At 47.5% G+C, this 12,173-nt stretch overlaps 1 protein-coding gene across 1 annotated transcript in view; it reads left to right on the top strand.

Moving 5' to 3' along the window:
* The first annotated feature begins 4,105 nt into the window (after positions 1-4,105).
* GAP43 (growth associated protein 43) overlaps positions 4,106-12,173 on the top strand; it is a 60,854-nt gene continuing 52,786 nt past the window's right edge. Inside the window, exon 1 of the mRNA XM_030020511.2 lies at positions 4,106-4,408. Within this exon, the coding sequence (XP_029876371.1) occupies positions 4,379-4,408 (30 nt within the window). The 5' untranslated portion in view covers positions 4,106-4,378. The remainder of the gene's footprint in view (positions 4,409-12,173) is intronic.

Here is a 12,173-nt window from a genome sequence, read left to right as displayed (position 1 = left end):
AGATGACTGAAAGTGAGGCCAAATGCGTCCAGAGCTGCAAAGCTGCTGAGGAGACTAAAAATGCAAGTGGGCCAACAGTGGGATTTTCAGGAATGCCTATTCAAATGAGGATCCTAAAAAATCTTTATAAAATTGGCTTTTTTCCCTTCAGCATGAAAGTTGGCTAACAAAAGGCGAGGCTACCACTATATGTGGAGCATATGAATAAAGAGAAAACCCAGTCTATCTCCCAATGAAAGCAAGTCGCTCACTTCAGTGCTGTTTTTACTGAAGCTTTAAATATCCCTAGTAACGGGACTTTCACAGTACTTCTCTCAAAGAGCCGCCTCTTCAGTTTAGCATGCTTTCCACTGGGACAGCTCTTACAGGCAAACTATCTTCCTTCTTCTTGGTTTTATTTAACTTTGTCTGGCCAGGGAATCAGCCTGATTACTGTCCCAGAAGCACGTTGAAACTAGGTGGTTCTTCAAACCAAAACTGAATCTAAGCTGTCACTATTGAACCTAAATTAGCAGCTGGACTGAAGATGCTTTTTCCTTGACCCAGTATGGACCTTGAGCTGCTGGAGTAACTTCAGGCACTGCTAAACCTTGCAGCAGAACTGAACAGGTAAAAAGCACTGGTTTGTGTCTCAGTCCACCCACCCTATGTTGTAACAACCACCAGTACATCTTGTTACTTTGAAATTATCTGGACCCTTTTAAATCAAAGACATGGCTTTGAATTAAAGGAGTCATCTTAATAACTACTTTATATGAACCATACCCTCCTTCACAGTGGAGGAACATGCAGCATACACCAAACAATGGGTTATGTATCACTCCAAATGATTCCTTTCCCTTCTTGAGGCTTTTGGCTTTTGAAAATATCACACTTCTCCACCTCCTTAGCTATCTCTTAGTCAAGTCTCACAGATTAATCTTTTAAAATCTATGGTCATTGTTCACCCCCTCCTTCCAGCCCCCTTCCCTAGCCCCCCATTCATGTTATTCTTTGGAACTGTTCTTCGTTTTGTTTGTGTAGATTCAAAAGCCAAGGTCAAAGGGGCCTTTCAGGGCATGTCTACACTGCGTGATGCAGTGTTATCCAGAAACTCTGAAGGAGTGCTGAATGAGCCAGTGTTGGTGGTGCAGTGGAGAGACAAAAGTGTCATTTGGATGAAAGCATCCAGTCTTGACTTGGTGACTTCAAGAAATGGAGATTCACCTCCTCTTCTTCCCTTGAGTTTTGCCTCTGATGTTCATTAATTGCATGGCTGAAGTTTATGCCTTCAATTCCTTCTCATTCCCTTTAGCCTTTTCATTGCTGTGGACTTGTGGACCAGATAATTTACCTTACAGGTTGAAGTGATAACATAGCCAAAATGGTGGGGCAAGGGATGCTGGGATATGATTTTCAGAACCATATAATTGGCCGCAGAATTTAAAGTCCAACTTCTAAATGTACTTAAAGGGTCCTGATTTGAAAGAAGGCGGTGTTAGGAACTGACATGCCCTGAAAATTTGGGTCTCAGCTAATGGGTCTTCTATGTAAGAAGATTAATTCAGAGGAAACAGAGATGTGACTCTGCAGCGGACCGGCCACTCAGCACTAACTCTACGTGCATGGGGAACCTATTAAGGGGTTTTTCTCTATGTGGCAAAAGTGGTTTGCAGTAAGCTAGAGCATGGAGTGCCCACGGGGCTGGGCATGAAGAGAGGCGGCTCTGCCTTTCCGACTCGAGGTAGCGAGCAACTGCCCCGGGTGTGCACAGGAAGGTGGCTCGACCCTTAGCTGGCTGCACCAACACAGCCCTGCTGCTGCCAGCCTGCTCCCCCTCCGGGTGGGCGTCTGGGAAAGACGAGGGCTGGGAAGGCTTTCCTCGGCAGGGCTCCCTAAGCAGGGAGGTTCCCTGAAAAGGCCTTGTCAGCGGGAAGAAAACAAGCTTCTAAAACACTTCGGAAGTGTGATTCGTCTGACCTAGTTTAGGCTCCTGCTTTAGGACCATCTGAATCACACCCTCAAAGTTCCCATTTCTCTTCATTCTCACCAAAGGGAGGCCAGGGTGATGCTCTCCGATGGGGACGTGCGTGCTTGACCAGAAGAGTCCCATCTCCCAAGGGCACGAGGAGCAGCCGTGTGGGTTAGCGAGTGCCCACAAGCTCATGACACGCTAACTTCATCGTGGAGATGAGCCCCCAGCAACTCCTGGGGCCAGGACAGAGGCTCCTAAGTCCCACAGGCATATTCCAAAATGCCATTGCACTGCTCCTCTGTGCCTTAGCACGGTGTTGCTAGCGGTGGTGTATCTCACAGACACCCCTTCCTCGAATTCGATGCCCGTTGCTTTCAGCTGCTCCACTTCTTACCTGTCTTTTAGGATTGCGTAGTTTGCTTTCTTTTTCTCTGCATGCATTTTCTGAAGCTGAATCTAATTTTCATTATTTAATCCTTTGGTCTACTTCTGTGTCAGCTGGTGTTTGCAACTCTTCCCAGTTTAGTATCTTTTCTGAATGTCATTATCATATCATTATTTCCCTTTTCTAGACTGTAGAACCAGGACAAACACTGATACCTGCTTGACCCTAAAAGGCACTTCCCTTAAATTACATATAGATCTAGATAGCTAGCTACATTCTCTTTGAAATGCTGTTTACTTTCCTTAAGAAAAATGGGGTACTGGGAACTGCAATGATGTCATAGCAACTGAATATGATTATGTAGGAGTCTGTGCTGAGGGGTATTCCAGAAACTGTATCTATATATATGCGTTTATGTGTATAAGTGTGCACGCGTGTGTGAATATTTGTGTTGATAATGTATTTAGATATATTTAAAGAGCAAAGGCCTTAATAATAACCTAAGACAATTTTTTTCCCTTTTGCAGGCAGTTTTACATTAAAAATAAATTAGAAGTAACTCCATGGTGTGGCAGAGAAGTTGATGTAGTGACAATAGCGCTAAAAAAGAGAACAGCATCTGACTGCCTCCCAGACACAGTAAATAAAATAAGCTAAATTTGAATTTTGGTAGATGAAATCCTAAAAATCCAGCAGTCTTTATATATTTTTGACATGCTCAACATTGTCATACTTCGGTTTAACTGTTGTCTGGAATATTTTTTCACAACGACAGATATAGCTATCCTGCTCACATACATTCTGAGGAAACAGGGTGTTATAACTTTCAAGACGTGTGCTTGGGGGTGTGCGTGTGCATTAATGTTCTCTCAGGCTCACGTGTTGCCAGGATCTTCTATGCATGCAAACCCATACATTTTTGTTCCCACACGTGCATGTGGGGTGGCAGTGTGTGTGGACATGCACATCTTCCTCATAATAGTTTACAGCAATTTGCAGGCAGAGATCAATAGATGTAGAAATTACTTAGGTACTGAAATTAATTGAGATCTATGCAGAAGGGAAAGGGATGATTTCTGTAGGTTTTGGAGCTATTCTGAAAAAAAAAAATCTGTCACGGGAGTATCATTTTCTGTGCCTACGGAAGGTCTATAGGATGGACTGAGGGAACAAGGGAGAAAGTTGTCCCGTTGGGCGCTGCAGGACGTCACCACGCAGGGTTTATGCCTGCACGTATGAAGAAGGCAGCACGTACATATATGTTTGCAAGTGTGCCGGGGAGGGGGAGGGGGATTTTTAACAGCCATTTTAACATATTTCCCGATTCCCATTTAGCTCGCAGCTCCCACCTACGGTACGTCACCTGTGCATGGCACATACCGCCTGCCACGGCAATACCCCGGCTCCCTCTTCTCCCCGCCGAGCCCACCCCACCCCACGCTTTCTTCACGCCACCAATCCCACTCCTGGCCGTGGCCGGGTGCCGGGGGGCTTCGGCCGCTCCGGTGGGAGCGGGACTGGGGACCCCCTTCCTCGCCCAGTGCCTCCCAGACACACCCCACCCCACCCCAGCCCTCCGCAGTCTGCAGCGTCCCCTTCTCCCCCGTCGCCTCTGTACAGTGGGAAAGTCGTTGGGTAATTGGGTCCAGATTGAAGATTTTAATTATTCATGAGGCTGGCAAGGGACTTGGGGGGGGGGGTGGCCGCTGGGGTGGGGGTGGGGTGGGGAGGTGACGAGTCGGGGAGAGCTGGTGAACAATTCTGGGAAGGGTAGGGAGGGAGGCAGGGAGAGGCAGCGTGTGCGTGTGTGATGAGCAATAGCTGTGGACCTTCCAGTTGCTGCTAACTGCCCTGGTGTGTGTGTGTGTGTGTGTGTGTGCGTGTGTGTGTATGTGTGTGTGAGAGAGAGAGAGGGAGAGAGAGAGAGGGAGGGAGGGAGGGAGGGAGCGGAGAGGGTGGGGGGGAGAGATAAGAGAGAGAAGAGGAAAAGGAGAGAGGAGAAGGAAGGAAGAAGAAGGAAGGAAGGGGACAATACGATCATGCTGTGCTGTATGAGAAGAACAAAACAGGTAGAGCTGAAGATTTTTGTATTTCTTTCTGCTAAGAAAGCTCCCAGGCTGCTGGGTGTCCGTGGGGTGTGTGTCTGCCTGAGCGTGTGAGGGGCTGGGGTAGGGGCTGGGGCAGGGGGGAGGAAATTTCAGCTGCTTTCAGCAGACGTCTCTTTTGCAATTCTTTAGCATCTTGCGACCGAAGGCTCTTTTCACACCCTGCAACATGACTGTTTCGCCTTTCCGGGGCTGGTGATGTGGGGAAGGGGGGTGGCCTATGTTCACATTTGGGGAGCTACCAGAATCTCCCCTCTATTCTTCTTATTATTTTTTAATAGTGGGCAGATGTATTGCCTAGGATTTTCTGTCTGTGGTTCTGAGGGTGTGGATTCGGGGGGGGGGGGGGGGTGGGGGGGGGGGGGGGTGCGGCTGGCAGGAAACGTGATGAGATCTGGCTCTACCTTGGAGATAAAGGAAGCAATTCTTCATCTTATGCCAAAAAAGAAAGGATGCCCAGTGAGCCTTGATCCCTGGTCAGAACGCTCTCTATTGCTCCTGTCTCCGATGAATGGGAGATGCTTTATGTGCATGTGCTGTGAGGTGGCTCGGAGGACAGGTGCATTCATTTTTTTCGTGTTACAGCAATCTGAGCAAGAATTAACCTGAAGCTTTTTTTTTTTCAACCTACACTATAGTGAAAAATCCAATTAATTAATAACAAAAGCATTAGCCAGGGGAGGGGGAGAGTCACCCTCTTTGCAATACCCTTCATAGTACAACCAGTTAGACAACTGTGCACCAGCTGGTAAAGAGACAGCGGACCACGCCTCTGTTAGCTCTGAACTCGGGTGGGATAAGAGAAGCTCACAGTGTGAACCTGTTGGAAACCAGTTCATTCTCTTTACTGGTACCACCTGGCTTTTCCTGCAAGGGAGTTGGGATGACGAGAAGGTTTGGGTGGTGGCTAGTTTTCAGTGCCAAATTTTTTATGTCCAAAATGATAATGAAATTGAAAAAAAAGCGACTTGGATCGTTCCCCCCTCACCCTTCCCCCTTTTATTTTTTGTGAAAGCCCAAACCTGCTCCTGATTAAGAGAGCCTATTTTGGCTGAACCTCTTGGACTTCCTCGGGAGGATGCTGGATTTATGCAGTTGGAACTTTGAGGCAGGAGCTGGCCCCAGCTATCTTTGTAAGGCATTTTGGAAACTTCCCCGAATTATGGATTTGTAGGTAGCGACAAGGAGCTTTGGTCCTTGTTCTGAGCACAAAACTCAACTCAGTCTTAGGTATGGCACCATACTGGTTACTTTCTCTATATATGTGTACATTTATATATCTCTTGCAATATAGTACTGCAGTATTCTGGAGCAATAGCCTATCACACTGATGTGAGTAACTCCAGTTACTGTAGAACAGCACGGTGTTGAAAAAAAGCCCAGGTTAAAGTGTGTTTCTGAATGGAGATGTGTGTGTTATCAAACGAAGGAGCTATTTTGTAGAATAATGGGGAGGGGCAGGTGAACGGGATAGAAAGAGACCCTGCGTCATCCTGTGTTTTTCCCCATGCAGGTTTTTCAAATGCTTTGCAATTAATGGTACGCTCACTAAAATCGGGAGGGAGGTGGTGATGGCTGGGGGGGGAACACGTTGCAGCCAGCCAGCAGAGCACGTTCAGCTGGCAAATATGGGATGAAAAGAGCAGAGGAGAAGGAAGGCAGACAGGGAGGCAGAGTGACAGAGCGGTGGGCGGAGGTGCACAACAAATTTTATAATAAAGTAGGTAGCTCTGGGATTCTTTGGAGTCAGAAGAGAGCTATTGGGGGAGAGGGATAATGTTGCCCATACCATCACAGGTGGGGCATTAAAGGTCCTGAATAATATTCCGATGTATCTGTTCTTTACATCTCTACGGCTTTACTCCTGTCGTTTTGTATTCTGACATATTCAGAAATGCACGGCATGCAGGTATCTTGATTGCACATAGTCCTCTCTTCCCACTCTGTACATTAATCCACCGCATGGTACACACCCCTTTGCGCGTGCATGTGCAGCACACATCTCCACTCTCCGGTCGCTCGCGTCCGTACTATACATATATGCACAAGCACACATGCCCTCGTTCGCACATGCTTTCTGATCCTTATGCAGCCGTACAGCTTGAATGTGCCTGCCCGTGCATATTCGGTGGTTGTTCCTGGGCTCAGAGCCCAACTCCTGCTCCTGTACCTGAATACACACCACAGTTGCCAAACTGGCAATATAGCAGTTCGCTCAGCAAAGCTGGTGATACAGCAGAGGAAGCTTTAATTTGGAGAAGAAAAAGACCTCCGTTTTCAGCTTGTGCTCTTCCTCTGTCCCCACCCAGACCTTTCACAGAAAGAAAAAGATAGCATGGGCTCTTCAGCACAGGCAGGAGTTTCCTTCCCAAAATAAAGACAGCTCTCCTCAAATTATTTTTCAGGGGAAGCCCCTGGTGTCCCGCCTTTCTGGCAGCTAAAGAGCGAAATGTTGAAATTACAGGCTTGGGCGTGGAAGAAATCTCTTCACATTTGTGTCTAGGTGTGCCTGTATGTGTCTGTCCTCCCACCCCTCAAAGACAAATATGTTCACACACTCGTACCTTGCAGATTATTCTTTCTTGTGGGTGCGATGCCAATGTGAAGAGTGAAGTATCTGACTGACTGTGCCCGCCCATGAGCGATGTAGATAGCTTGGTGTTGTCATTTCTGCCTACAGTTGGTCGCGGCTCTGAATCTGTGCCCACAAAATATTCGGCTAAAAGGTGGCATAACCGAAAGGTTGGGTCAAGCAATTTCTGAAAAATTGAACTTAACCTTTACCGCCAGCGAGAGGTGCAGTCGGTAACACGCAGAGCTGGATAGTTAGGTGGCTAGAAACGCAAGTGTTGCATGCACCACACACTAGAACAGATGGACGTTATGGGGGTATGTGCTCAGTATTGGATTGCATGAGTGATTAAACAATAACCCGCAAGCAGGTTTCCCACTTGTGGGTGAGATGAGTCTCATTCATCACCAGCCATATCCGACGGCTTCCCTCCCGCTCCGTCCTCTCCTCCTCACCCCAGTGCTGGAGAGCCAGCGGCTGCAAAGGTTTAAACCTGCCACACCCATCAAATCAAAGCAGGGAGGGGGGAAGAGGCAGTCTGCATTTCTTTCGCCTTCCACACGAGCAGCATGAATAAACAGTGCTGTACCTCTAAAGATGCAGTTTAATGCAATTGGAGAAGGAGAAAGCATTAGGGAGCTGTCCTAGCAATTACAGCCAGCCGGTGAGGTGTCTTGTCATTCCAGGAACTGCAGAGGTGTGCAGGAAGGGGGAAATGGAGGAAAAGAGAGAGAGGAAGATGCACGCAGAGTTACGGTTTTCTTGCCTCAGGATATTAAAATGTCTCGGACCTCATTTAGAATAACTTAATTATGCCGCGCAATCCAGATGCCTCAAAACTTGCAAGGCACGGTCTTACCTTTAAACACCAATGTGGAGAGAGGAAAAGGGATATTTTAAAGGAAAGGTGTCCACCCACGCCCCTCCTCCCTCCGCTTGCCAGCGTGGTGTAAATCACCACAGCCCATTGACTTCAGGGCAGAGGCACTTCATCTGCACCTGGGGAGAGTCTAGCCACTGCCCCTGCCTTTCTGAGAGACGCTGAGCGATTTCTGTGCTTCTTCCAGTAAACAATTGCTGCATGGAAGTTTAATTACGCCAGGTCCTTACTGTTTCTCTTCCTGGGGCGATACCCCTGGGATTTCTCCTGAGAAGGGTGTCTCCAGAGAAACACCCCTCCCATCACCCTGTCCTCCTCCGCTGCCTTTGCTGACTATTAGAGACATTGATTTCTCCTAGATCGCGTAATGTAACTGTTCTTAATGGCACAGACAAGCCCCCTCCTAGGGAACTAATTGCAGGCAGAGTTTCCAGGGGGAGGACAGCCGTAATGCTTAGTGGGAAAGAAACCAGTCTGTTGATCCAAATTGCCTATTGCTGCTTGCTCCTGAATGAAGAGTCCCAGCAAAAACCAGTCAGGCAGTACCCACCAGTATGTAGAGGCATCCCTGCTAAGAGGGCTGCATCGAATCTTGGATCTGCCTGTGCCAGGCTGGATACACGTGTGCGACCTGAGGGACCGACATGCATTGTCTGAGGGCTTGTCCTGGCTCAATGCTGAGGATGTCTGAATGATCTCAGAACTGCTTCTGCCTCAGGATAAGAAAATGGGCTGTAGCTCCAGACTCTGCCCGTGCCATGCTGAGAGGGTGAGCATTGCTGGGCGATGAGGGGGACCCCTCCGCCAGTCATGTTGCTTTGACTGACTAGAAGGAGAAAGTGCAAAGAGCTTTACCTCAAGTCCGCTCTCATTTCAGGCCAGCTGTCATGGATTCTGTGATGCCACCCCAGGATCTAGTAGCCACTCTGCACAGACATTATATTTCCCTCTCCCCATTTCCCAGAAAGCAGGAATTCCCCACTGCTGGCAGCTGCCAACTTGCAAGGCCTCCTTGTGCTAGTGGGAAGGTGAACTTAGGCCCCTTGCCCATTGCAAGATGAAAGCAGGACGATAGTTTTGCGTGATGTAAATCAAGGCTGTGTATACCTGCTTGGGTTCTCTGGCCTCATGCTGTGAGGCATGTGCTCCCCTCAGTGACTCTTGTCTGCTCCGCGTGCAGAGGACATGGGGTGTGTGCGGGCTCTGCCTAGTCTGTACTGAGCAGGCATGTATACGCTGAGGGATCGGTGTATTAACAGGTAAAACAGCAGGCGTAGCCTGAAGATTGCCTCTGCTTTTGGCTGAGATAGATAGTATGAAGCAAAAGCACCAAGTACATATAACCCGAGACCTCTGCGTGCTCCCGGTAGGCTGGTGGTGCATTACTGACTACTGTTTGCTCAGTCCATGCGTTGTTGGCCCATGCATCCTTCCCTCTGTACAACTCTCCTGTTGTCCCCTCCTCCTGCAAATAAATGACTTGCATCTCTTCTGTTGCTTCCTTGCTACGCAGAGAGGGCTTTATTTGGATTTGAGAATGAACGATAGCTCTGATGACAGTTCTAGGCTAAAGACACCTGGGGATGGGAAACCTTTTGATGGCAGCTATCTGTGTTGATGCCCTTTGGAAGTCACTATGCGATTCCCCTGTTTGCTGTGAGTCTGACACGTCTCGGGGATAGGTTTGGCAGCAGTCCATACCTGGCTGCATCTGAGTTTTGAAGGCCTAGTGTCCGGCTGTAAGTCAACAACCATAGCCCAGTAGCTCTACACAGGGGAATGCTGGGCTGGTAAGAGGAGATCGGTCATCCAGAAAGGCCCAGTGGAAGGTGTACATGCCTTACTGGTGGAAATACCAGAATACCTTGCTGTAGGAATACCAGAGCAGGTATCCGGGTGAAACACCTTTCAGCAGCTGAAGTCCAAAGTCAAAGTCTGGAATCCATCCACGTTCATTTAATCTATAATTCCAAGATCCTCCTGAGCACGCCGGGAGGTGCCATGTAACCTCAGAGCTCTGATGGCCTCATGTGGAGAAGGTGTTTATATTTCCTTAGGGCTCTCTCTGTCACCTGCTGAGTGTGTGTGTAAAAATCCGTGCCTTTTCATGGTTGCAAGCACCACAGGCCAGTAGTTAGTATATAGGAATTGGTTTCGGGAGAGCTGGTTTCTCTTCCTAGCAGTGCTATTAACCTGCTTTCTGACTTGATCTAAGCACAGTTTCTCTGCCTGTCATGGCCGTCTCTGCAAGATGCTTCTTTAATTTGGAAACTAAATAATTAGCGTGTGGAAAAAAAAAAAAGGATTCAGATGCCCTCAGGTGAGAGGTGCTTTAGACAGGCAAAGCATTGCTTTATCCATCCTCAGTCACTCCTGCAGTGCTGGGATGTTTATTAGCCATTTGAGTTCCTTTAACACAAACCACTGATTTTCTCCCTGGACCCAGGCATTATTACTATGGGCCAGAGCCCGAGAGTAGGGCTACAACTTAGTTTTGTCCCTGCTATTCACCAGTGTTCTAGCTCCTCCCCTACCATCGTAATGATCCAGCCTGGAGCAACAATATGTGTATGGGGTGGAGGAATAGTGTAATGGAAATAGTGATTTGGTTTTAATATAACAAAAGGAATTTGTGCCTTTGGAGTTACACTGATCCTTCTGCCTCCACCTGTTACTCATTTTGTCTCCTGTACCCATCTGTTCTGCTCCTCGCCTTCGTCCTGCTCCCTTGACCATGCAGTCCTCCTGCTGCTGCTTCTCTCCTCCAGCTGGGTACCAGCCCTCCATTAGGCTGTGCTTCTTGGGGACTCCTGCTGGCAGCATCAGCCACTACCACCAGGGTCTTATTCCCTTCACCCTTCCTGGCACTGGTATCAGAAGGGAAGCTGGTAGGAGGAAAAACTACGTGGGTTCTTCCTTTGTCCTTCCAGTTGCTTTTGCAGCTTCCCCAGTTGTCCTCCACTTGGGCAGATGTCGCATCTACTGCAAATGAGCACCTATAGACAGAGACAGCAAAATGGTGCGTCCTCACCTATCACATTTTTGTTAGCATAGGTAACAGGTTGCCCACCCCCAGCAGGTGGCTGGGGATGGGTATGGCTGCCATAGGAGCAATGCACACAGTACAAACTAGTATCACCATTCCTGCTTTTTTGAGGGTTCATACTTCTTCTGGGCTTGTCCCTTGGCTACCAATGCCACTGTTGGATGGCAGGCTGTGCTCCAGCTGTCTTGTTGGCCCAAGAGAGGATGTCCTGAGCCTGCCTTCCTCCCACCAGGGTTGGTTGGCTTTGGTGCCTCGAAAGGGAAGCCAGGATGTACTTATATTCTTTTAAATTCTATCCAACAAATGTCAGTCCCATTCATTACTCATCTTACTTCTGAAGTTTCTTGAATTAATTCCAGCCATAATCACAGTATATCTCTATTTATAGAAAGCTGGGACATCTCATAATATTTAAACATTCTCTCTGTAGGAGACACCTTTCTGTAAGGGCTGGTAATTAGTGAAGCTAATAGGCTCTAAAAGAATCCTCCCTTGGTTTGAATACCCCTAAAATTTAGGGGTGCAGCAGAGTGTGTTTGGATCTGACCCTAGCTCTGAAGCTAGTTTTATTCCACTCTTCTCATAATTGCCTAGGAGTGAAACTGTGGTCTCAGGAACATCATGGGTTTTATGAATTGGAATGATTTCTAATAATTGGTGGTGTTCAGAGTAATTTACAGTTTCGATTACTCTTATAATTGTTAAGACTATTATCAATTGGCATCCAGTTCATCAGACTATTGAATGGAGTCTAATCCATTTATTTTATTAATAGTATCCAATGACCTTATAAATCTGCAATGTTAAGTACTCAGGGGTGAGCAGGTTGGGGCAGCATGGTACCATGCTTTGCTCTTTTTGCACAAGATGCCAGTAATTTATATTAGTTCAAATTGAAACCAGCAGGATGTAAACCACAATGGTTTTGAACTGACCATTGTTGTTCTTGTATCATTCCTTCTTCTGTCTGCCCACAGCTTTAAGAGTAAGGTATTCAGTGGTGGATTTATAAATAATTTAACCAAAATCATCTAGGTTTGGAAGGGTAGAGATAAGCAAGTTATCACTTGCTGATTTGCTGACAGTAAAATTTGCAGCCATGTAGTTTCATGTAAGAGTGAAGTCCACTGCTGGAAATCACCTGCTGAGAAAATGCAAGGAGGGCATCACCTGCTTGACTGTGCCTGAGAAGCGTGGTGCAGCTGGGAGGCGGTACTGGAACAACAGGGAA

The sequence above is a fragment of the Aquila chrysaetos genome, chromosome 7 (assembly GCF_900496995.4).
Source record: "Aquila chrysaetos chrysaetos chromosome 7, bAquChr1.4, whole genome shotgun sequence".
Classification (NCBI taxonomy): domain Eukaryota; kingdom Metazoa; phylum Chordata; class Aves; order Accipitriformes; family Accipitridae; genus Aquila; species Aquila chrysaetos.
This window is presented reverse-complemented; position numbering and strand designations above follow the sequence as displayed.